Source organism: Clarias gariepinus, chromosome 17 (genome assembly GCF_024256425.1).
Source record: "Clarias gariepinus isolate MV-2021 ecotype Netherlands chromosome 17, CGAR_prim_01v2, whole genome shotgun sequence".
NCBI classification, from domain to species: Eukaryota; Metazoa; Chordata; class Actinopteri; order Siluriformes; family Clariidae; genus Clarias; species Clarias gariepinus.
Genome location: NC_071116.1, coordinates 2,069,804 through 2,095,000, shown reverse-complemented (window position 1 = coordinate 2,095,000; position 25,197 = coordinate 2,069,804). Strand labels below are relative to the sequence as shown.

The following is a 25,197-nucleotide window of genomic DNA, read 5'->3' as shown; positions in this document are numbered from 1 at the left end:
GCACCAGTGTTAATCACTCTCTAGTCGTTTTTCCTCAAAAGAAGTATTTATTCTGTATATGAGCCTCAACACTAGAACAAGTCCTGAAGTATTCAAACCCTAAAAAAAGAGTTAAAAGTTGATAAATTACTTGAGAAAATGAAAAATTACCACAAATTTGTTATGTCACTCAAACTGACTACTAATCTCCCTCACTCATCGTTCATCCCGCTTAATCCAGTGTACAGGGTCGCGAGGGGCCTGGAGCCTATCCCAGGAGACTTAGGGCACAAGGCGGGTTACACGCTGGACGGGGTGCCAATCTAACACAGGGCACACACACATACACATACACACACTCACATGCTCATTGCCACACTATGGGCAATTTGGGAACACCAGTTAGCCCAATCTACATGTCTTTGGACAGTGGGAGGAAAGTGGAGTACACTGAGGAAACCCACCATGCAAGAGGAGAACATGCAAACTTCATGCACACAGATCTGAGGTGGGAATCGAACCCAGAATCTGGAGGCGCGTGATAACAACGCTAACCACTAAGCCACTGTGTCACCCCCCCCCCCCATTTAATTGCATCACTAATTACGTATACAGTGCTCTCTCTTTCTCTGTCTCTGTGTATTTAAAATGAATATTTGTGGTAAGATGCACTGAATTTACAAAATCGCCTCTTAATATCGATGCTTCTTGAGCGTAACATTACATTTTTAAAAGAATTAAACAAGGCTGTTAGCTGCATACCTCAGCTGCTTCTGTTTATTTGAGAAAGCTGCTTTTTTTGGCAGCAGAAATGGTGCCCTCCATCGGGGAGTTTTAGAACTCACAATTAAGCAACAACGTGGACAACAATAATAACAACAGCAATAATAATAATAATAATAATAATAATAATAATAATAAAATGCAATACAAATACTACCACCATTCATAATAGTGTAATTACATCACAGTATTACCATAATTGCATTTTTAAATAATAATAATAATAATAATAATAATAATAAAAACAGTTAAAATCCTGTACTCTTACTATCACTTATGATACTTAAAGGAATTCATAGTACTGCATTTTATGTATTTGATATTTTTAGACATAACACTACTACTGCTACTACGAATAGGTTACTAAACTACTAACTGATATTACTAAAAATAAAATCATCATTATCTTCATTGACAAATGTATTAAAATGCTATACTTGTATGACTACTAATAACTAAAATATATTATAACATGAACCCATTCATCTAGGGACTGTGGAGGCCAGCAGTGTTTATTATATTTATTTCCATTTTATGACCGTGGTAGAACCTCTGGTCAACATCGACACACTATGGGCAATTTGGGAACGCCAGTTAGTTTCACCTGGATTGTAGAAGGAAACTGGAACACCCGGAGAAAACCCACCAAACACTGGGAGAACAGGTAAGCTCCATGCACCTGCCACAGAGTTAACCACTACAGCACACTCCAGGGACCTCAAGGCAAGAGGTGAGATAGAGGAAGAGGATGAGAACAACGAGGATGATGATGATGATGATGATAATGATGATGAGCATCATCACAATTATTATTATTATTATTATTATTATTATTATTATTATTATATGAATTATGATTATTTATGTTTTTTTGCTGTTTAATTTTTCTTACCTAATTTATATACAACTTTTTCCCCTCTAATACTTCATAATGCTTTGTTCACTTCTATTAAATTGATCAAGCTTTCCTCTTTCTCTGTCACTGTGTGAGAGGTTACATGATCCATGTGTGTGTGTGTGTGTGTGTGTGTGTGTTGAGGGCAGTGCCTACATTCCTCTGACATACTTCACATTCTCCATATGTCTGTGGCACTCTGCCCCATCTCTGCATTACAGCAGGATTAGATGATTGACTCCCTTAACGCTCCAGGCGAGAGCGCGTGATCACACGTATTTGCTGCCGCCTGGTGGTGAAACAACGCAAATGCAATTTCTTACAAGCTCGGGAAAAAAAAGACTATTTACCTCAGAGTACTGTATCTAAACCTGAATGTACAGTATATAAGTCATTGTATAACATGGGGGTAAATAGCACATCAATAAAAATGTACAAAAATATTGTTTTATCTTCCACAGAACCTACAGTGGGTCAGGATTGTAAATTCCTTTCGAATATCATCATCAGATTAGATTAGATTAAACTTTATTGTCATTGTGCAAAGTACACGAACAGAGCCAACTTTTGAAATGCAGTTGGCATCTAACCAGAAGTGCATAAGTGGCTTGTTTACAATAAATAACAACATGTTATAACAAACGGAAGGTGTGGTAGGTAATAAAGTTCTGTTTGTGTGTAAATGCAGTATAACTGTGCTATATATTGTGCAGTGAATGTGTTATAATAAGCAGATGGTACAGTAGATAATAAAGATGAGGTATATACTGTATATTTACTTAGTATATTATTAGTAATATACAGTATAATACAGTATAACTGTGCAAACATTGTGCAGATAGACTTGTCTAGAAGATAACGTGCTAAAAAAGTAGCATGAGATACAGTACATATGTACATATATGAGTTTTAAATAATACCGTATATACAGAATGAATACAGGTTTAATATACAGTATTGCAATGATAAGCAGAAGGTATTGATGGTGCAAAGATGCATAGACAGAAAGTGACAACGCAGTGGTGTATTAGTTAACACCCCGTGAGCAGCTGTTCAGTGCAGTAACAGACACAGCAGTCAGGAACAGGTGCTCTAAGGGAGAAACGTGATTTTTTTTTCCGCTGAAAGAAAAGTGATAAGTCCATGATTGTGGTGAGAGGAATCTTTGATAATCCCTCTCGCCCTTGGCAGACAGTGTTCCTTGTGAATGCCCCCCACGGTGGGTAGCTGCTGATGACTGGCCTAATTTTAATAATTTCCTCTTTTGCCACCATGATTAACAATGATCGCTGTGTGTTCGAACCCATTTCTCTCACAACCAGCATTAATCTGTTTTTTTTTCTTCTCAATTTGATCTACAGTAGCGTCTCTATTGGACCGGACTACACAGACCAGCCTTCACTACCTATGTGGGTTACGTTTGGTATGTCCTGACCACTGCAGCCTGGGAACATCCAACAAGTGCTGCGGTTTTGGAGTTGCGCTGACCCAGTCGTCTAGACATCAGAATTTCACCCTTGTCAAAGTCACTCAAATCCTTACACTTGCCCATTTTTTCTGCTTCCAACACATGGAAAAACAGGGTGACTTGCTGCCTTATATATCTTGGATAATACAATATAATATATATTATATTGTGGCGTGGGCGGGGCGGCGGCTGACGACCAGCATGCCTTGCGGGGATGTCGGTGTGTTCACCATGATGGGGAAAGGTGTTTGGGTTAGTGACTTCGGCCCTGTTGTGTGTGTGTTAAGGTGTGTAACGTGTGAAATGTGCTCTAGTTCAGGCTGACGCTGAATTAGAGGTAGGCTCCTGAGTGAAGGTGCTGCTCATGCCATACCGGCTGTGTGCTAAATAAAGTACTCCCAGCCATTGCATTGGGTAGCAAATAAGCTCACTCGTCTCTCCAGCATTCTTCTCGGCGTAAAAACGCTACAATATGTTGTTGCAGGTCTTTTGGCTGCACCCATCGGGGGGTCGCCACAGTGGACCATCTGATCCACACAACAACTTGGCACAGGTTTTTACGCCGTATGCCCTTCCTGATGCAACCCTTCCATTTTATCCGGACTTGGGACCGGCACTGCATCCAGTGGTTAGAGTGTGAGCACTTCCTGGGGATCAAATCCAGGACTTGGTAGGGGAGAAGCTGATCACTGAGCCACCAATGCTTTACAATATATATATTATATAATAAAATAGATAATTCTGTATATGTATATGTACTACCACAAATAAATCCCTTGTATTTATTTCAGATCAATGAAGATGACATGCAGTAATTGCTCTGTTTTGTCTGTATCTTGAGGAGCTGTGGAGAGTCTGCATTTTCTGTCTAATTCCTCCCTGGATATCAGATTCATCAGGAATATACAAGGAGCATTCAAGTGAAAATAGGACTTTCTCTATATAATCCCCTACAACACTAATGCACTTATCCCAGTGTTTCCCTAGTGCTTGGATACCATCAAGTTTTTTTTTTGACTGTACGGCAGTAACTGCCAGTCAAGTTCATGTAATGTGCAAGCAATTTTGGTCAATGTTTGCGTTTCTTTGGCAAATTGGCAACCAGTTATCTGTTGATTTTTAAGGATTAGATGTTCCACTTGCTGAATGTTCACAGGAACGACTGCTGTGGGCTTCCGAGCCACCTCACCTCGAATGGTAACAGTAGTGATAATAATAATAATAATAATAATAATAATAATAATAATAATAATAATGACTGATTATGAGGATTGCTTACTTTGACAATGTATACTTTTATATGTACTTTTACCGTATATAGCTGACAGTATAAGTGATAAACTCAGTGACAATTTCACTTTCAATGTGTTCAAAATGTAAGACAAAAGAAAATAACATTATTAAATGCTGGTCACTTGGTGTTGGGACAAGTTGTTTTTTTAAGTTACAGGATGGAATTTTGTCACTAACATTAATGGCAGACCTTTGGTGGACATTAATAAATTGTGAGAATGAAATAAAAAAAAAATCCTTAGCATTTAAACTTCTGAAAAAAAAAAAGATTACATTAAATGATTTTTATTAATTATTTTGAAACTAAGATTATCAAATTTTAAAGGTTGGATATTTGGCTATTTATTTAAAAAGTTCATTAAAGGAGGAAGGAACTAAAGGAAGTTTGATTCAATGCATTATCTAAAAGTTTATGTTAGCGATAGCATTAACACACAAATTGGGGAGAAGAACAAGAGCTCCTTACAGTTCTCGGAGCTCCCCCAATTTATATGTTAACGCTATCGCTAAAATAAACTTTTTGATAATGCATTGAATCAAACTTCCTTCAGTTCCTCCCTCCTAATATATTATTTCTTTTAACTTTTATTTACATTCTTTAGATATCTTGCACTAGTAACTTTTGGTGAGTTCGCACATTAATCCTGTGTCTGTAAGATACACAGAGTGAAATCACATGTACAAATCTCTATCTATCTATCTATCTATCTATCTATCTATCTATCTGATTTCAGTGTCTATGCAAATAAGATACTAATGAGCGCCCCCCCATAGGGGGAAATCAGACTGGATTATTTAAACACCAGCCAGTACAAAAATACAGAAAGAACAAAAATCAGGAATGTTTTTCTTTTTACTTTTTTGTTTTGTTTGGTGTAGTAAAAAAAAAAATCACTATTATGCAAAAATGTACCTATTAGTCATTTGCAGTCAATCAGATGGGTCTGTAGCAAGGGAACGGCCCTCTTATGGCTCAGATCCTATTTGACTGATCGTTATCAGTTTGTAGATTTAGATGGTGACCATTCCTCATGTTCTCAAGTTGAGTTTGGTGTTCCACAGGGTTCTGTTTTAGGCCCACTGCTTTTTTCCCTTTACATGCTTCCTCTAGGCAACATAATTCGTAAACATGGTATTAGTTTTCATTGTTATGCTGATGACACACAAGTATACGTTTCAGCAAAACCAGATGAGAAAAACCAGCTTACTAAAGTTGAGCAATGTGTGCAGGACATAAGAGATTGGATGCTAATTAATTTCCTTCTGCTTAATCCTGATAAGACAGAAGTTCTAGTCATAGGACCACAAGCAGCTAGAAGTAAGCTTTCTGATCACAATGTGATTTTAAATGGCCTTTCTGTTCCATCAAGTGCAACAGTAAAAGACCTCGGTGTGATTATAGATTCAAGCCTTTCATTTGAAGCACATGTAGATAATATTACCAGGATAGCATTCTTTCACCTCAGAAATATTGCCAAGATAAGAAATATATTGTCACTAAACGATGCAGAAAAACTAGTTCATGCCTTTATCACGTCTAGGTTGGATTATTGTAACGCCTTACTGTCTGGTTGTTCAACTAGGTGCTTAAACAAGCTTCAATTAGTCCAGAATGCAGCAGCGAGAGTCCTCACTCGAACCAGAAGATATGAGCACATAACCCCTATCTTATCTTCACTCCATTGGCTTCCTGTGAAATTTCGCATCGATTTTAAAATACTACTCTTGACGTATAAAGCATTAAATGGTCTCGCGCCGCAGTATCTGAGTGAACTGCTAGTGTCTTACGATCCGCCACGCCTACTTCGATCAAAGGATGCAGGCTGCTTGTCAGTACCGCGTATTATTAAAACTACAGCAGGGGGCAGAGCTTTTTCTTACAAAGCCCCAAAGTTATGGAATAGTCTTCCAAATAGTGTTCGGGACTCAGACACAGTCTCAGTGTTTAAGTCCAGGCTAAAAACCTATTTATTTAGCCAAGCATTTTTATAAATAGATTAGCCTTAGGTAAAGGAGCAGATCTGGGGGACTCATGGACTTAGAGTATTATGGTGAACTGGTATGTTTGGATGCTGTCTTCCTCACTCTCATTGATCACTCAGGTTTGTTGACGGTGAGGTGATTGGTTGCCTTACATCTCTGGAAGCCCTCATGTTTGTGTTTCCTTCTGGCTCTCCATTTTTAGTTATGCTGTCATAGTTAGTCCTGCCGGAGTCTCTGCTTGCACTCTGCACTAAATATACATTCACTTTTTACATTGTTCGACTGTGACCATGCCTAACTGTTATTTCTCCATCTCTTTGCTCTCTCCTTTTCTGCTCTCTCCTCTCTCTCTCTCTCCCTCTCTCCTTTTTCCTCTACCTATCTCTCTGTCGAGCTATACATGTCGCTCCTGAGCTGCCAGTGATCCAGACCCCCTCTGCCCGCTGGACCATCCTGGAGTTCTGGTTGGAGATCTTATCACATGGATGCCCCCGTGTGGTCTGCCTGGAATGCATGTGGTGACTGGGGTTGGTTCCACTTTTCCATGAAGGTGGTCCTGTCCTCGACTGATGCAGACAGCTGTTCTCTGAGGACCTGTGACTTCAGTCGCTCAATAGTTCAGGACTGAAATTTTTCACAGTCTACCTGAGCCTCCAGGAACAAACTGGACTTTAATCTTACACATCTCCTCTTATATTGAACTTTCAGTCTCGCATATTATTATGCACATCAATCCCTGCTATCTGTTTTCACCCAGATGAGGATGGGTTCCCTGTTGAGTCTGGTTCCTCTCAAGGTTTCTTCACCCTAAAAAATGCTGGGTTAAAAACAACCCAAACTGGGTTGTTTTTAACCCAGCTGCTGGGTAACTATTGGACTAACTAAATGCTGGGTTAATTAAACCCAGCAAAATGGGTTATTTTTTTAACCCAGCAAAATGGGTTAAATATTCAACCCAAATGCTGGGTCATATTTAACTATAATGCTGGGTTAATTCTACCACATAAATTGGTTAAATGTTCTACCCAGATGTTGGTTCATTTTAACTGGAATATTGAGTTAATTCTACCTCACAAATAGGTTATTATTATTTTCATGTTTTACAGTGAATCTGTAAAAAAAAAAAAAAAAAAAAAAAAAAAAACTACCCACGTCTATTAAACAGTTAAATTACTTTGACTACTGGTTTATTACCAAAAAAAACTTAAAAGTTTTGCAAACCATACATATATGCAATAAACAACATCCTATTAAATATTCATAGAAAAAACTTTATTTTTCGAAAGCACAAGAACAGATAATCAACAGCGACATCATTACTATACTATTACTCACAAGAGCAGAATGGAGTAATAACACAAATAGGCTGAGGCAGCTTCTACAGAGCAGGATCTCTCTGTGACATTAGATATCTTTTCTGCAGAACAAAACTATCCAGCCCTGGTTCCGTTTTAACATACAAACACTGTATATGACTTTTCAAGTAGGCCTTGCTATTTCATAGCAACATTACAAAAAGTCCTATACAGGTGCACACTACTTTAAAAAGTTAATGTCAAAAATATAAAATGCCTTGAAGCACACATCAACCGCCCCAAGTAGTGTGCATTGCTCCAGAACCTGTCCCTCCAGAATGACGAATGCCTGAGAGCAGCGCTGGTTATCATCTCCCAACGTCAGGATGTACAGTAGGGGTACGGCCTTGATCCTTCAGCCTGCTGGAGGTATTCCACCATGTTGGTGCCAACCTTAGAAAGAAATTTAAAAAAGTTAAAAATTGGTTGAATAACAAAGATTAAACTGAATAAGACTATCAATTTAATGTGTAATAGGATTTATACTAAATAAAAAAAATGACAAAGCTAGGGTATAGGTAACCTGAAACAAAAACATGGAGACAGCTACTACCAAAAATAAAATTATATATATATATATATATATATATTTTAGTCAGACTAGTTGATCTTGTGGTCTGCGTTGATTTTAAGCTAATTACCGAGGAGATGCATTGTCATAGCTGGGGTCATACTGGCACATTACAATCATCCAAATATTAATACTTCCATCTAGTAGTTATCTGTACAGCTGACTGATAGTTAATTAAGTCTGAGTCACAAGCAACTTTGGTTAAAGAGGGCTACCTGGTTAGCTTACATGCACCAGTCATATTTACATACTACTTGCCAAAGGGGGAAAGGTGTAAAATATTGTTATAACTCGGGAGAAACACGGACGAATTTTAACCGTGGAGTAAATTACTAGCTAGTGAAAAACGGGAGGTTAGCAGGTGTGTATATTTGTGAGAGGGTCAGTGTTTTGTAACACCCCAGCATTTTATTGTCTCAAACAGTGAGATTAATAAAGTTCTAATGTTAACTAAATGCTAGCGTCATACTAATACTACAGTTACAGTTTCGTCACCCTGCAAACATTCTACAGAGAAAGATAAAAAGCTCAGACATCTTATCCGTTTCCTTCACACACAGGTGGGGTTCTTTGGCTAACTATAGCAGCTATTGTCAGCTAAATTATCTTACCTCAGACCAGCCTGAAAGTTTAAGTGTAACCTTAACACGGTAACAGTAATAAATGTTATATGTAGTAATAATTTTTCAGTCATATGTGACTTAGGTGAGTGAACATGTGAATACAGACCTTGTATTTAACGTCATTTTCCCTTAAATGAACCGTCATCAGTCCACCGGTGAACTTTGGGGGAGGAGCCAATCAAACTTCAACCCAGCAGCTGGGTTACACAAAAACTACCCAACTCTCTGTAAATAACCCAGAAAAATGACCCAACAGCGGCAACCCAGCGCTTGGGTAGAAAAAACAACCCAGCGTTTTTTAGAGTGTTCCTATTACCATCTCAGGGAGTTTTTCCTTGCCACTGTCGCCGTCGTCCTAGGCTTGCTCATCAGGGACAATCAGGGACAATCATATCATTTTGATTCATACACATTCACATTTCATAAAAACTTAGTTCTTTTGATTGTGTAAAGCTGCTTTGTGATGATGTAAATCGTTAAAAGCGCTATACAAATAAAATTGAATTGAATTGAATTGTACCATGCATAATAGTTCCCCTTTAAAGGATAGTTTGGGTCAAGATTAAGATGCATATAAGGACATTACAATAAGTCCTGGTTGTTATAAATGTTCCTGCTCTGCACATTGACAATAAATTTTGTAACCTGGAATGCAATTACAATGTAAGTACAGTAATTGGGGAAAATTAAAATACATGTTAAAGTTCAGCTGAGACACATATGAAGCTTATGTGGTCTCACTAAGCTAAATCAAGTTGGTATCATTCAAAGTTATAGTGTATTTAGTATAAATGTAACTTGTTACTTTCTCATAAACTAGCTATATGGCTAACCAAAACTAGCCATGCAGCAATATCTATGGAAAAAAAAATACATTTGTTTAACTCTTTTCTTCCCAATTACTTACATTATACTTTATGAAAAAGAAAATACAAATCATCAGACCAGGCCACCTTTTTATATTGCCCTCTAGTCCAGTTTCCATCCTCACGTGCCCATTGTAGGAAATTTAATTGATAGACATGGATCAGCATGGGCACCATGACCAGTCTGCATGTGCACAGATGTGTCCCATATGCAACAAACTACCATCCACTGGGGTTTCTGTGTTATTTTTCTCTGTCAAAGCCAGTATCATCTTTTAAATCAGTTTGTGCTACAGTAGTTCTTTTATGACCAAATGAGCCACACCAGCATTGTTCAAAACCTTTCACTTTCCTATTTTTCATGTAATTGTTCTCAACCCATTTCAGGTGCCATTAAACAAGGTAAGCAGTAATCAGAATAACTGATTATACATATGCTGGATGGTGTAATACATAGTGGCACTGATTTGTACAGTAGGTAATGGTGTGTTCTGAGTAGTGTAGTCTGATGGTGATTTTGGTGCATCAAAGGCAAAATTGTACTGCATCTTCTGTGATATTCCTGGGATTTTGAGTGTCATGAATATTTTTTAAAACAAATAAGAACAAAAACACTATTACATTGGTGACCATTACCTTTCCCTTTATTTCTTTTCTATTAGCGTTTGCATCCTGTTGAATTTAAACCCTGCAGAGGCAATCTCATGTGATCGAACTTATAACCCATTTTAACAGAAGTGTTTCTTGTGTGTGTCTTAAAATTCTTAAATGAAGAGGTTTTACACTTATCGGCCATAAAAATAAAACAATGAACTTTAAAACCACTCCCCTTTTGCCATCGTGGCGACTCTCTGGATCTCTGTGGCGTTGCTCAATCAGATTGGGATATAAGAGGGTTTGGTGGCGAGGAAAGTGACTTTAAGCTCTTTCTCTCCTGGGCCCCATATGCACAGTGGGATAAGGTGCTGTGGGTGCCATTTTATTGAGGCCATCAGTGGCTTTTTTTAGTGATTTGTGCTGCTTTGGCTTTTTTGTGGAATTGGACAAGATGGGCTGGTCTTTAATCCCCACGGTCATGGAAGAGCCTTGGGTGAGAGGGCCTTGATAATCAGTGTTATTCAATTCAAGTGTTGGTAGTGTTAATGTCATGGCTGATCAGTGTATATTTTAACTGATGCCAACACAATGCTAAAACTCAGAACATAGAGTGTTCACATTAAGTAAACTAACCAGATTTGTGTACTGAGATCTGTGCCTAAGTCTAGAGTGTAATATCACCCCTATCGGTATAGGCCGAGCCTTCTTAACCTTTCCTGGCCAGTGAAAAATAAATAAATATCCACTGACCCTTTTAATTTATTTTAATATTATTTAATATGTTTAGCAAGATTGTGTCTATTTATTTGAGCGGCAGAGCTTTCTATTTATGACTATTACACAGGATGCCAAAAAAGTTTATATCTATAAGACCCAGACTGTTAATATAATAATTTGGCGAACAATGGGTTTTGGTTTCCACCATCATTAACTCATGATTCCAGCTTCATGGACCCAACTGAGTGAGTACCACTGAAACAGGGCACATAAAGACTTTTAGGCAAAATGGACAGTACAGTATGCTTTGTTCATTCATTGTACCTGCAATAATACATTAAACAATTGGGAGTATACCTGGGAACTTAATTTAAGGCAAGGCAAGGGAAGGCAGGTTTATTTGTATAGCACATTTCATACACAATTGTATTTCAAAGTTCTTTACATACTGTAAAAGAGAAGAAAATGATCATAAAATGAAATAGAAAATAATAGCAAAAAACTTTTTAAATTATTTACATTTTTATTTAAAATAAAAATAAAAACAGTTTGCAACAGAACTTTTAAAACTATTGGTTTAAAATCTAAATAAAACAGTTAAAAATTTGAGATAAACATAAAATACAGTGCAGTCAGTTCGGACGTAGCACAGTGCTCATTCAATGAATGCACAGCTAAAAAGATGAGTTTTAAGTCTAGATTTAAATGTAATTGATGTTTTAGCACATCTGATCTCTTCTGGAAGCTAAGTTCAAGTGCGGGCAGCATAATGGCTAAAAGCAGACTCCACTTGTTTTGTGTGAACCCTTGATATTTCTAACTGATTCGATCCAAATGATCTGAGCGGTCTGTTAGGTTCATATTCAATAAGCATATCTGCAATGTATTTAGGTCCCAGGCCATTGAATGATTTTCGAACGAGTAAAAGTACTTTAAAATCTATCCTAAATGTTACAGGAAGCCAGTGTAAGGACCTGACGACTGGTGTGATGTGCTCAGATTTTTTGGTTTCCTTTCAGAATTCTGGCAGCAGCGTTCTGGACGAGCTGCAGCTGTGTAATGGTCCTCTTGGGGAGGCTGGTGAGGAGACCATTACAATGATCCACCCTGCTGGTGATAAAGGCATGGATTTCTCCAAGTTCCTCCAAGTCTTGATTGAAAACAAAACATCTAATTCAGTATGCTGAATTAGTTACCGCTTCGATGTGACTACTGAAACTAAGGTCTGTCTCCGGAATCACCCCAAGACTTTATTTTTAGTTGTTTGACCCCTAGAGTGAAGGTATGCATTCACCTTCAGAGCTTCATCTTTGTTTCCAAATGCAATGACTTCAGTTTTCTTCTTGTTTAAATGAAGAAAATTTTGCCACATGCAACTGTTAATTTTATTAATGCACTGGCAGAGGGAGTCAACTTTCTCATTATCTGACTAAGTGGGAACATATACAGGCTAAAAAGAAGCGGTGCAAGAATTGAGCCTTGTGGGACTCTGCATGTCATAGACGTCCACTTAGACTTATGCTCTCCTATACTCACATCATAACCCTTTTCTTCTAAGTATAACCTGAACCATTTGAGTATCATCCCAAAAAGCCCGACCCAGTTTTTCAGTCTTTTTATTAGTATGTTATAATCAACAGTGTCAAATGCAGCACTAAGATCTAGTAGTACCAGAATCAGAATTTAAACAAATATCATTTATAATCTTTTTGAGCGCTGTCTCTGTACGGTGATGCGCTCGGAAACCAGATTGAAAACTGTCCAGGTATACATTTGAGCTTAAGTGGTTGTTCAGCTGATTAAAAACAACCTTTTCAATAATCTTGCCTATAAAAGAAAGATGTAATATTGATCTGTAGGTATTCAATATCATATTATCAATATTGCTCTTTTTCAAAAGGTTCTTAACAACCGCAGTTTTGCGAGAGTTCAGAAAAGTCCCAGAAAATAGAGTGGTGTTATCTACACTTCTAAAAGATCTGCTTCTAAACAGTTAAACACACTTTAAAAAAATATGTGGGAAATGTGTCAAGGACGCAGGTTGACGATTTTGCTATCTTAGATTATGCTATGTTTGGTTAATTTCTTGAAAGACAAATATAGTAACTGTTTTTTGAGGTTGTGTTTTTTTCTGATGTCTCTATAACTTAATGTGTTAATTGCCCTTCTAATATTACTGAATTTCTCAGAAAAAAAGGGAGCAAACTCATTGCATTTGCTGTCGGTGAGCATTTCAATGGGTGGGTTTGTCAGTCTTTCAAGCGTAGCAAAAAGATTGCGAGTGTTGTTTAAGTTGCTGCTTATAATGTTTAAGAAGAAGGTCTGTCTAGCTGTCCCTAGTTCCACATTGAAAGCATGAAGGCTGTATTTATAGATGCTATAGTAAATTTCAAGTTTCGTCTTCTGCCACATCTGCTCTGTCTTTCTGACTTTTGCCAGAGCAATATCATCAATAACATTCTTACATTTTGAGTTAAAGAAAACAAGAAGAAGATCTACAAAGTCTGCAGAAATGCTTGGTGTTAAAGATATAGCCTTAATAAATAGTGCACTTGTGTTTTCATCAATCCATCCCTTTCTGACAGAGACAGATCTGAGACGCCGGCAAGAGTGAGAGGGAAAGAGAGCGGAATGCATCAGTCCAGCCTGTGCACTTAGGTTAAGTATGAAAGTACAGAAAAGACACAAACCCCCTCTCTCTTATAAATCCTCGGTAAGGGGGAACGCCCCGAGAGGATCTAAAGTTTATTTTTAGTTTGCCGAGACCTGTCCGTTCTTGCGTAGACGGCGGAGCTCTGTCTGGTCGTTGGTGTTTTTAGTTTAATTTTGTTTCCTTTTAAGTTCCTAACTAATAATTCCCTGCCATCTCCAAATGGAAAGGTCTTCCCGTGCGTATCATAAGCACTCTCACAAAAACTGATATTTCACTGACCCCCTATAAAGGCCTGCGTTAGGGCACTTATACACATTATAACATCTCGTGGTGCTGCTCTCCATTCCGGCCCATGTAACAAAACCAATATGGAATGCTTTATGGATACAAAATCATGCATTTGAAATGCATCCAAGCTGGCTTTGTGGTATCTCAGAGAACCATCTGGCACCTGCTTAAAATTCTGGATCCTCGCGGAGTTCACCTGAGGTGCCGAAATCGTCTAAAACGACGTCTATACAGAAACCCAGGTCCCAACTTTGTATGGCACCTAGCTTCCTATGATAAACTCAAACCATATAGAATATGTATTAATGGCCAACTGTTGGGTGTTTACAGAAATGTCCAGTAGTTAATTCACCTAATGTACAATCATCAAGCTAAACAATATAGGTGTGACATCTCCATGGTGTGCAATGAGGCGCTTCCAAGGAAAAGGATGCAGTAACTTTCGTTTCCGATGTCATGCGCTAAAATGCCCCCTGTCACAAATTGCTTCCCCTTATCTCATGAGATCGTAGGTCATAATTATGAGATAATATCCAAGCAGCCTCAAATCACATTGTGACTAAATATTTTTATTTTGATATTAAAATAAATAATTATCAAGGTAAATAATGACATGTTATAGTAGAATTGTCCTCTGCCTAACTTTAAGGGTGCGGCGCCCCAGTGCCCCTTAGTGATTGGCCGCCACTGGATTAGACCTGGAGGAGAGAAAAGAAAGAGTGGCTGAAAAGAAGAGAAAGTGAAGTGTGTGAGTTACTGTATGTGTGGCAGTTGTTAAATCCACATCTCAACAGATAAAAGATAAAAATGTAGATAGAGCTAGATAGACTGATTATATATAGTCTTGCAAACTGAAGGCATGGATTCAGAAGGTTTTAATAAATCTGTAATAGTAATAAAAATGTAATAAAAATAACTTTTCACTAACACTATAGAGAGAGAGAGAGAGAGAGCGAGAGCAGAGACAGACAGACAGACAGACAGGCTATATAGGGATAGATAGAAATAACTTGATTTATCAGTTAAACATCAGTTATAATCATTAACTTAAGGCAGTTAATTAAAGACCAGCATAATTGCTTTGCAATTATCTAAAAGTCGCAGGATTTTTCGCACGGTGTCGCTGCTCTGTGGAGAAGCTCTCTGAACAGACTTTCCTTCCTCTTCTTGTTCTGAGATCAGGTTTTTGTTTCTCTCCTCACGGACTGGGCCTGGGGATGTTCGAGAGGATGCTGTTTCCAGCTCAGCTCTAATGAATCCATCAGGGGGAGGAGTATAGATCTGAGTGTGTGTGTGTGTGTGTGTGTGAGAGAGAGAGGAAGCCATGACAGTACTGGATGCTTTGCACACAGACGCGGGCTGCACACACCCTTTAAGGATTATGCGGCGTTGTTTTGATTTTGCGGTAGTTTTATGCTGATCGCGCGCTGAACGCGGGACGTTTGTGTTTATTCGCATCCTGAGCCCGTTTGCGCTTATTAATATTTATTTATTTATTTATTTATTCCTTCCGTCCGTAATGGATCCGGGAGCTTTCGGTTTTTGTAGGCGGTCGCTGCAACGGTTTGTTCTCTTCTCCGCGGTCTGGTGCTCAGCTTTCGCCGTGACCCGCTACTCCGTCCCGGAGGAAACAGCCGAAGGCACCGCGGTGGCAAATCTGGCTGCAGATCTGGGTTTGCACGCGCGCAGCCTGGCGGAGCGCAACGTGAAGCTCGACTACATCCACAGCAAGAAATACCTGGATGTTAACAAAGAGACCGGGGAAATGTTCATCGCCGAGAAGATCGACAGGGAGCACATCTGTCCCGCGAAGACGTCCTCATCCTGCTTTCTTAAGATGGACGTGGTCATCGAGAACCCCCTGCGCATATTTAACATCGAGCTGGAGATCATGGACATAAACGATAACGCCCCTCAGTTCAGGAGAGAGCGCATACCACTGGATATCTCCGAATCAGCCAGGCCTGGAGAGAAATTCTCTCTAACTAACGCAGTCGACGCAGATGTTGGAGAGAACTCCATCAAGACTTACTTCCTGAGCCAGAGCGACGAGTTCACTATTGAAATTCAGTCCGGAAGCGACGGCACCAAATACGTGGACCTCGTTCTCCAAGCAGCCCTGGACAGAGAAAAGCAGGCTGTCCATGATCTCATCCTCACCGCTGTAGACGGTGGCACGCCGCCACGGACTGGCACCGCCACCGTCCTTGTAAAAGTACTGGACACCAACGATAACTCTCCACAGTTCGACAGGCAGGTGTATTCAGTCGATCTGGTCGAAAATGCCCCGCTTGGTACTTTGGTCATGCAGCTCAATGCAACAGACAAGGACGAGGGCACCAACGCTGAGGTGGCATACTTGTACACGCTGTACACGTCGGAGAAAACGCAGGAAAAGTTCTCGCTCGATCCCAAAAGTGGAGAAATCCGCGTGAAAGGAGTTATTGATTACGAGGAGTCGAGAAGTTTCGAAATGTACGTGGAAGCCAAAGACAAAGCGGTGAGTCCACTTTCGGCACAATGCAAAATACTGGTGTTTATCACGGATTTAAACGACAATTCTCCCGACATCACGGTTAAATCGTTCAAAAGCTCAGTTAAGGAGAACGCGCCTGCTGGAACAGTAATCGCCGTTGTCAGTGTAAGCGACAGAGACTCTGGAGATAATGGCAAAGTTCTTCTTTCCTTACGCAACGCTGAGGTTTTGCCTTTCATTCTAAACAAATCATCCGAGGATTACTTTGAACTGACTATCAAAGATCCGTTAGACCGTGAGAAAGACTCTAGTTATGAGATCACGCTGCATGTTACGGATAGAGGAACGCCTCCGCTAACTGACAACGAGACCATTAGCTTGGAAATAATGGATGTGAATGACAATGCTCCTGTGTTTCCTCAGTCCTTCTACTTGATTCATCTGCCTGAAAACAACGAGCCAGGTGAGCTTCTCTACTCTCTCACTGCCCACGACCCCGACTTGAATGAAAACCAGTACCTGGTCTATTTCATTGTGGAGAAAGAGATCTCCAACACGTCTGTGTCTACATTGTTCTCAGTAAACCCGGAAAACGGGAACCTGCATGCGCTGCGTGCCTTCGACTATGAGCGTGAGAAGGAGTTTCTCTTTCACATAGAAGCTCGGGATTCTGGCATCCCACCTCTGAGTAGCAATGCCACTGTGCGTGTGATCATTCTTGACCAGAATGACAATGCGCCTCAAATCGTGTCACCTTGGAGAGCTCATGACTCTGTCGTCGATCAGGTGATCCCACGGGCCGCTGACCAGGGCTCGCTGGTGGCGAAGGTAATCGCACTGGACGCGGACTCAGCGCAGAACTCGCGTGTCACCTACCAGTTCCTCCAGGTCACTGATGCGTCACTGTTTACTTTAGACCGCTACAATGGTGAGGTGAGGACTGCTCGCATGTTCACCTACCGAGATCCCAAATACCAACGGCTTGTGATTGTTGCCAAAGATAACGGAGATCCCCCACGCTCTACCACAGTCACCATCAAAGTTTCCACTGTGGAGCAAACCGTGGTCACGCAGTTAACAGAGACAACTGAGATGCCTATAGAATACGACCTGTTTACAGATTTGAACCTGTATCTCTTGCTCAGTCTGGGCTCCGTGTCTTTTCTGCTGCTCATCACCATTTTGGTCATAATTGTGCTGAAGTGCCAGAAACCCAAACCTTCCAAAGCGGCTGTTCATGGTCGAAACAGTATCACCAGCCAGAGGAATTCAACCATCGGTGACTCCACTCTCATCTCCAGTGATGCGTACTGGTACAGTCTGTTTCTAGCGGAGACGAGGAAAGGAAAGGTGGTGGTTCGACAGCCGTTGCCCAACGGCACTGGCTTCCTTGTGTCCAGTATACCACGGAGCGCTGCTCTCACGACCACCAGTGAATCGAGATCTTCCACACTGCAGGTACTTCATACAAATATAAATAATGATTAACCCTCAAAGATCAGAGATCATATAAATTAGGCCATTATTTGTTACAGTATATAGGGCTCAGGATTCTGCAATAAAGTGTGATGTATTCTTTTTTCGGCACAAATTAGGCAATATGATAGACAGAATTTTAGTTAATTTTAACCAACTGTACATTTACATTTAGGCATTTGGCAGACACTCTTATCCAGAGCGACTTACAAAAGTTTCCGTCATTAGATGTTACTTACACTGTGTTACTAGGTTAATAACTAAGTGTCACAAACATGAGTGAGCAAAAAATTACAAAATGGGTCACATAGGCAAAAAAAATATCACACAATATGTGTTTACACACAATCATGTGTTTTATGGTTGATTTCACTTGTTTTTGTAAAAAAAAAAAATGCTCATTTTGAGAGTTGTGTCTCTGAGTGTCTACCTGACATATCAGAAATCCTAAATACACAGTTTGAAGTCTGTAGCCTCTCTGTTAACACACACTGGCAAGGCTTCCATATAAACACATTTTTTATCGCCATTTTTTTTTTTTTTATCGCCGAGGTTAAACACATAAGCTCCTCAAAATGGGAGTGCATTGCTCCTAGATCAGTAGTTACAGGCTTTGATAAAAAAAAGCAAATAGCTAAAAAAGCATTAAGAAAGTCAAGAAACATGACATAATGCATGTTAAGAAATGGAAAGGGCAGGAAACGTTGCTGATTTAAAATGCTAACCACATTTTGCTTTATTTATATGAATACCACGGACATTTTCATTTTAGTCAAGAACACCTAACTTTTTTCTTTTGAAGTTTTACATGTAGGTGGGTTGAGAATTCTAATGTCTGAGTGACTCTTTACTGCTTGTTTTCCCAGCTTCAATAATATGACTGCCACTGTACTTGAAGATGTATTGGTTTGTAAATTGAAGATTCCGGGGTGTTTTGTGTTCTGCCTTAGCCATTAGGCTAACTAGAAATGTTGTTAATTTGTACCTTGAACTGTACTGAACGTAAAACTGGTGATGGTATAAATATGTAAAATGGCTGTTATACCTGTATTGGGTTTAGATTTAAGTCTAAATAAGTGATAATTCCAGTTACATTAGAGTACATAAAATAATATGTAAAATTTTATTATACTCTACATCAGGAAGTACATAAAATAAGTTTCAGAGCAATATAAAATAGCAATTTTATAATAATCTGGAAATTCCTTTATTTTGAATAACCATGATTTCTGTTTCCTCAATTCAGGACTCCAGCAGTGATCTACCTTGATCCTGGATCTTCCTTATGGATCATCATTTAAGTGGAACACTTATCCTTAACTATTGGTCATGAGAATTCAGTTCTGATAAACTCTTGTGACACATGAAAAAACTTCAATGTCATGTCAATGACCTGCTGTATTTCTCATCAGTCTGTAACCACAGCAGCGACTTTGCATGGCTAAGAAGACTTTGTGATAAGTCATGACAGGACTCTGTGTATTGAGCGAGAAAAAAAAAGATGTTTAAGATTCAGACCCTGAATTCAAGAGATGATGAGTAGATACTCATTAAAATATATTTTTTACCGTTTTTTTCATTTGGAAATCGACTTGTCTGTTATGCATGCTAAACCAGTGCTACTCTGGTCAAGCACTCTGAGCTGGACAAAAATGTAATCTAAAGAGCACAATTTCCTAACCCAGGCATGTTGTGTTTTTGGTTATATGATAAACCGAAAAATTATTCAATTAATTAATTAGAATTTAATTTGATTCATAAACTAATATACAAGCAGTTCAGTGACAAACTTCTGTACTCCTCCTATGCTGACACTGGCATAAAAATTCTAACATTATTTGTAGCATATAATGATGATGAAAGCCTGGATTATATAAATACAGTATACTGTATCGCTCAGGTTAAAAAAACGCTACCTGTCCTTATATAATACTTTCTACCTGCATCTGCTTCAGATCTGCTGCTCTCAATACTACTTTAGTTTACATTACAAGACCTTAATTAAAATCTTAAACCCTGCTGCTTCCGATGCACCGAGACTACCTAACTAATCGGTGTAGTGTACAGTATGTGCAGAAACAGCACATACAGCCGTGCACACATATGTGCGAAGCTTTGAAGCTTTAAAGAAGCAATAAGTAGGATGTTCTTAATTTAGGGAGCATTTTCCCAAAAATTAAACCTTTTAAATTTATACTAAAAGCATTTATTTGTAAACTGGAAAACCATTGTGTATATTTAAATTACCTTAGAATAATAGAACCTGACCAATCTCACTTATTTAGCAGGGAGTTAGTTTATCAGTGGAATACTCAAGCATGTCTTCATTGGCACAATTGATCTATACCCCTACAATAATGCTTAAATTACATACTAAATATCCAAATTATTTTTTTCTCATGTTTGTCAATGATGTGATCTGCAAACATCCAATAATATAAGATAATGAGACTTTTCTGACTAAAATACTACTACTTACTGCTTCTTTAGATACGATCAGACTGTTTTTGTACAAAGAGCCGTGTTGGTTTGTAAGTTTTTGGGCAACATGTAACCAGGTTTTTGAAATTTTTCTATTGTTTTATAGATGTACGAAGGGCAAACACTTATGTATATATGTACTGTATTATTAAGGCAAGACGTGCATTGTCACTGCTTTGTGTTAAGTGCATTATGCTTCCCATTGTATTCATGCTGCAGTGTTGAAAACATGCCAAAATTAGGAAATTCCAGCTGTGTTTGATGAATGAAAAGATTAGACATGGAGGAAAGTAAATGTGTGTATTGGAAATGTGGATTATGTGTTGCAGACGGTAAATCCACATCTCAGTGAACATAAAATCTGATGGTAGCAATGTCTATCTATCTATCTATCTATCTATCTATCTATCTAAAAAAAAAAAAAAAAAAAATATATATATATATATATATATATATATATATATATATATATACCCACACATCGCTGCCATCAGACTTTCTGTTTATTGTTCTGTGTGTGTCTGTGTGTGCCTATGTCCAGTGTTGAATGTAACGCGTTAGAGTACTTGGATGACTTTTTTGATGTAACGAGTAATCTAACGTGTTATATCCGCCATGTAAGTACTCAGTTATTTCGTTATTTTTTCAAAAATGTTATCCGTTATTCAGACAATTTATGCAATTCGTGAGCCAGACAGCAGTGATTCCCAATCTGTTTTTGTGTGTGTGTGTGTGTGTGTGTGTGAAAGTCATCCTACAAGCCCCACCCCATTTTGTATTCCTGCTGTTGTAACCCTATCTCATCTATCGGTTTGACTCTGCGAGGGCCGATGCGCGAAAAAATGGAAAACTAATCACAGCGCCACACTCTTTCTCTCTGCTTCACACAGAAACATTGTCCTGTCGCGATTCTTTTTAAAGGTAATGTGCAATTTTTTTTTTTTACTTTACAGCTGTGATCCCTTAATCGAATATAACGCCCCAAAACACTGCTTATATCAATATATGTCTACACCCACATACCACATACAGAGCACCATTTTAACAGTCATTTGCAAGTGTAGTTTGTGCTAAAGCTTGCTGTTGGCAAATTGCACAAATATTTTTGCTGATTTCTTCTAATCATACTGTGTACTGTGTAATCTAAAATATATTCATTTAATCTGTGTTATAGTGTCATGGAGAACTGCACACGAAACCACTTGGTTTGCAAATACACAGACATTTAAAAAGTAAATAGACATCAAATTATTTTATATATTAAATTAAAATTATTTTCCTTGTGGCTGTAATGAACAAAGTGATGATCTGTTTTATTCAACAGATCTTCAAAAAATTATTATATTTGAAGACCTAGGTAAACCAGGTGGTGACTCGATTGATGATTTACCCTTTTACTTTAAACTAAATTATACTTTAATGATAAAAAGGGGCATTTCCAAGTTTGTAGCTATTTGTCTAATGACGGTCCACTCTCAGACTGACCAGCAATCCAGCCACTTTAAAAATCAGAATTTTACTTCTAGGCACCAATATATTTTGATCTACAAAAAAAGGAAATAAATAGTATTCATAATAATGTTGACAATATTTGGTGCATACATTTTATTATAAAATTATAGGTGTCTGTTTACTTATTGCATGTTTGTGCACAAGTTCCCAAGTTGGAAAAATGGAAAAGGTTACAGTGAAATGTGAGAAAGGGAAAAAAACTGTGCCTTTTTAAAGTTCTGTGCTTTGTGAGTGAACACAGAAGCGGTGATGCCTCGTGTTGGATGTGTGACTGAAATCTGAACAGTGTGTAAAGCGTGCCATCTGGACAGACTGAGGATTATTAGATAAAGAGTTTCCTTAAGATATTTGTATTAACAGATTTATAAAAAAAATTTTTTTTTTTTTTTTTTTTTTTTTACAAAAGCTATTAGTGTTTGTTTTCAAAATTCAATATTTATTTTAATTTTGATGGCCTACATACAAATCTTGAGTTTATTGTGTTATCACCAAGTGAGATGTTTGCCAGTGGATGTAAGGGACATAATATTCATTTCTAAAGCAACAGTATTAGGATGTTATCTTTACTTGCTCTTGTAAATTCAATGACCATAAATAAAGCATTTATAAATTTCTTTAGTTGTCTCTTAGTCGTTATTTTTTTGTCTTATTTACAAATAAATCCTAAATTATCCAAGTAATTTTACCGATATGATTAAAACTGTGCATGCCTCTGTTTTATCTATCACATGATAACAACTGCAGTTTGTATTCAGTGGGTTAAAGTCGGGCCCTACTACTTTTACCATGGCAACAGTTACCATGACAACCTCTCTATCTATCCTGATTTAGAGCAACATACCTCATACTTCATCTACTTAATCATGCAGTGTGCACATCACACATGTACACTCAAAAACAGAGAGAGAGGGAGAGAGAGAGAGCACTCTGTTTACTCTGCACTGACCCTCTTTTTTTAATTTAACTCAGCTACTTCTAACTTTAGCAGGCGAACCCCCTCCCAACTGCATCTCACACATCCGCAGTAGAGAGAGAGAGAGAGAGTTACACCACAAGGTGGAACTGTTGGACAAGTTTGGACAAACTGATGCTGCGATCAATCAATCAACAAACAGACAAACAAACAAACAAAATAAGAAAATAATAATAATAACAAATAATAATGCTGGGAAATAAATAAAATTTTATTTCGTTGTTTTGGTTCGATTATGTTAAAGCATATTTATTATTATTTTCATATTGTATAAGCCAATACTAAATGTTTAGAAGCATTTTATTAAACTAAGTATGCTCTAACTAAGATGTAAATCTCTTGGAAAGCTTGGCTCTTGGAATTAAACCTTTAAAAAGGTCATGGTTAAGATGAGGGAGTTAAGACCTACTTTTAACCACTGTTAAACAATAAAGAAGAAGAGAAGCACTTTTAAGATATTACATAGAAAAAACTTTGTTTGTAAAATAAGATAAAAAGAAAAAATAACAATAGAATTTTGTTTCTGGAATCTGTGTAGCTAGTTAGACAGACAAACAGACAGACAGACAAACTAATTGATTTACTATCTGGTCCAAATAAAAGTTTAACTAAACAAATATTTATAAGCTTTTAATTAGTTATTTACTGCAGTGAATGATATGTTTTTTTTTTCTCAATTCTTTATTTTAACTGTGAACAGCTTTTCAATGATGGTAGATGATATATCTCTTAGTCATGAAAAAGATACTCTTTTTGACAGAAGTGTCAACTAAATGCTTAAATGCTTGGTCCAGTTACATTTTTAAAATAGCCAGAAGAAATCAGAGCTATGTTTAAAAGTCAAAGCAAGAGCATTTCCATGCACAATCTGCCAAAGCACAGTATTGGTGATGATTTTATTTCTTTACACATATAATACAGAAAATGTGTGCGCCAAAAAACCTACCTTCTCAATAGAAGTGATCAATCTTGCTTTAGTAAAACCTCTGCTGTTTTAAAGAGATGATTGTATATGTGCCCCCAAAAAAGCAATTTTTCTGTGTTATACTGTCTTGCTTCAAATAAAAATAATTTAAAATTCATATAATCATAATCATAATCATAATCATCAATTATTCATATTTCTTTATAAGTACTGATCCTAAAATTGGTGTAAAGTTTTAGAAGCATGCAGCCTGTACATATTGTTGAATCCCCCCCAAAAAAATCTGTAGTGTCCGTAACCAAATCAAATTCATGTTGCAATATCCTAAAATATGCAATAATGCATTTTCTAATAATACACTTTTTCTTTTCATGTAAAATCTAAATCGGCCAAGTTTCATCTGAATAACAATTAGGATCACTGAAAGATTTGAATAAAAAAAAAAGTTATGGACATTACATCAAAGGGCATGAAATTATATTTACCAAATTTGTTTCTTTTTATAATGAGTGTGTGAGTGTGTGTATGTGTGTGTGCCCTGTGATGGATCGGCACCCTGTCCTGGGTGTACCCTGCTTTGTGCCCTAAGCCTCCTGGGATAGGCTCCAGGTCCCCGCGACCCTGAATACAGGATTAAGCAGTATAGAAGATGATGCACCCATCATGCATACTGTAGTTCCCACTGTATAAGCCTCTGAAGATAGTGTTATGATATGGAGTTGCTTCAGGTAGTCAAATTTATGTTCAGTAACATTTTCCAGGACTCAAATTGTACATTTGGCTATACAAAACCAAAAAAATTGTACTTAAAGAAAAGTTGATTACATCCAGAGTTGTCTTAATATTAAAACCCTTAAAACTTATCAACACAGATCCGTTCTGACAAAACAGCATAAATCACACAGGATATGGAAGCCTTGCCTGTGTGTTATCAGAGAGGCTTCAGCCTTCAAACTGTGTATTTGGGTTTTCTGATATGTCAGGTAGAACAATAGTTTTATTACTTACATTTTACCACTATTGGAATATAAAAATGATGTAGATGTTTTTGGTCATAGAAACAACCTAAAACAACCACAAAAACATCTATTTTCATTTTACATATTTGTAAATAAGTATATTGCCTATTTGTGCTGAGAAAAAGGATATGTCACTCTGTTCTGCACAGTCCTGTGCCCTATATGTTTATGAAAAAATAAATAAATAAAAAACAGCAAAACAAACAATGGCTGAAATGCTCTGAGCTTTTAGGGCTATAGTAGTAAAGTCTTCTCCAGCACATC

At 37.8% G+C, this 25,197-nt stretch overlaps 1 protein-coding gene across 1 annotated transcript; it reads left to right on the top strand.

The window, feature by feature from the left end:
- The first annotated feature begins 15,438 nt into the window (after positions 1 to 15,438).
- Positions 15,439 to 20,884, top strand: LOC128545437 (protocadherin-10). Its single transcript, XM_053515699.1, has 2 exons — positions 15,439 to 18,005; positions 19,270 to 20,884. The coding sequence occupies exons 1-2, from the start codon at positions 15,591 to 15,593 to the stop codon at positions 19,291 to 19,293; spliced, it is 2,439 nt and encodes an 812-aa protein (XP_053371674.1). The 5' UTR covers positions 15,439 to 15,590; the 3' UTR covers positions 19,294 to 20,884.
- Positions 20,885 to 25,197: the final 4,313 nt, after the last annotated feature.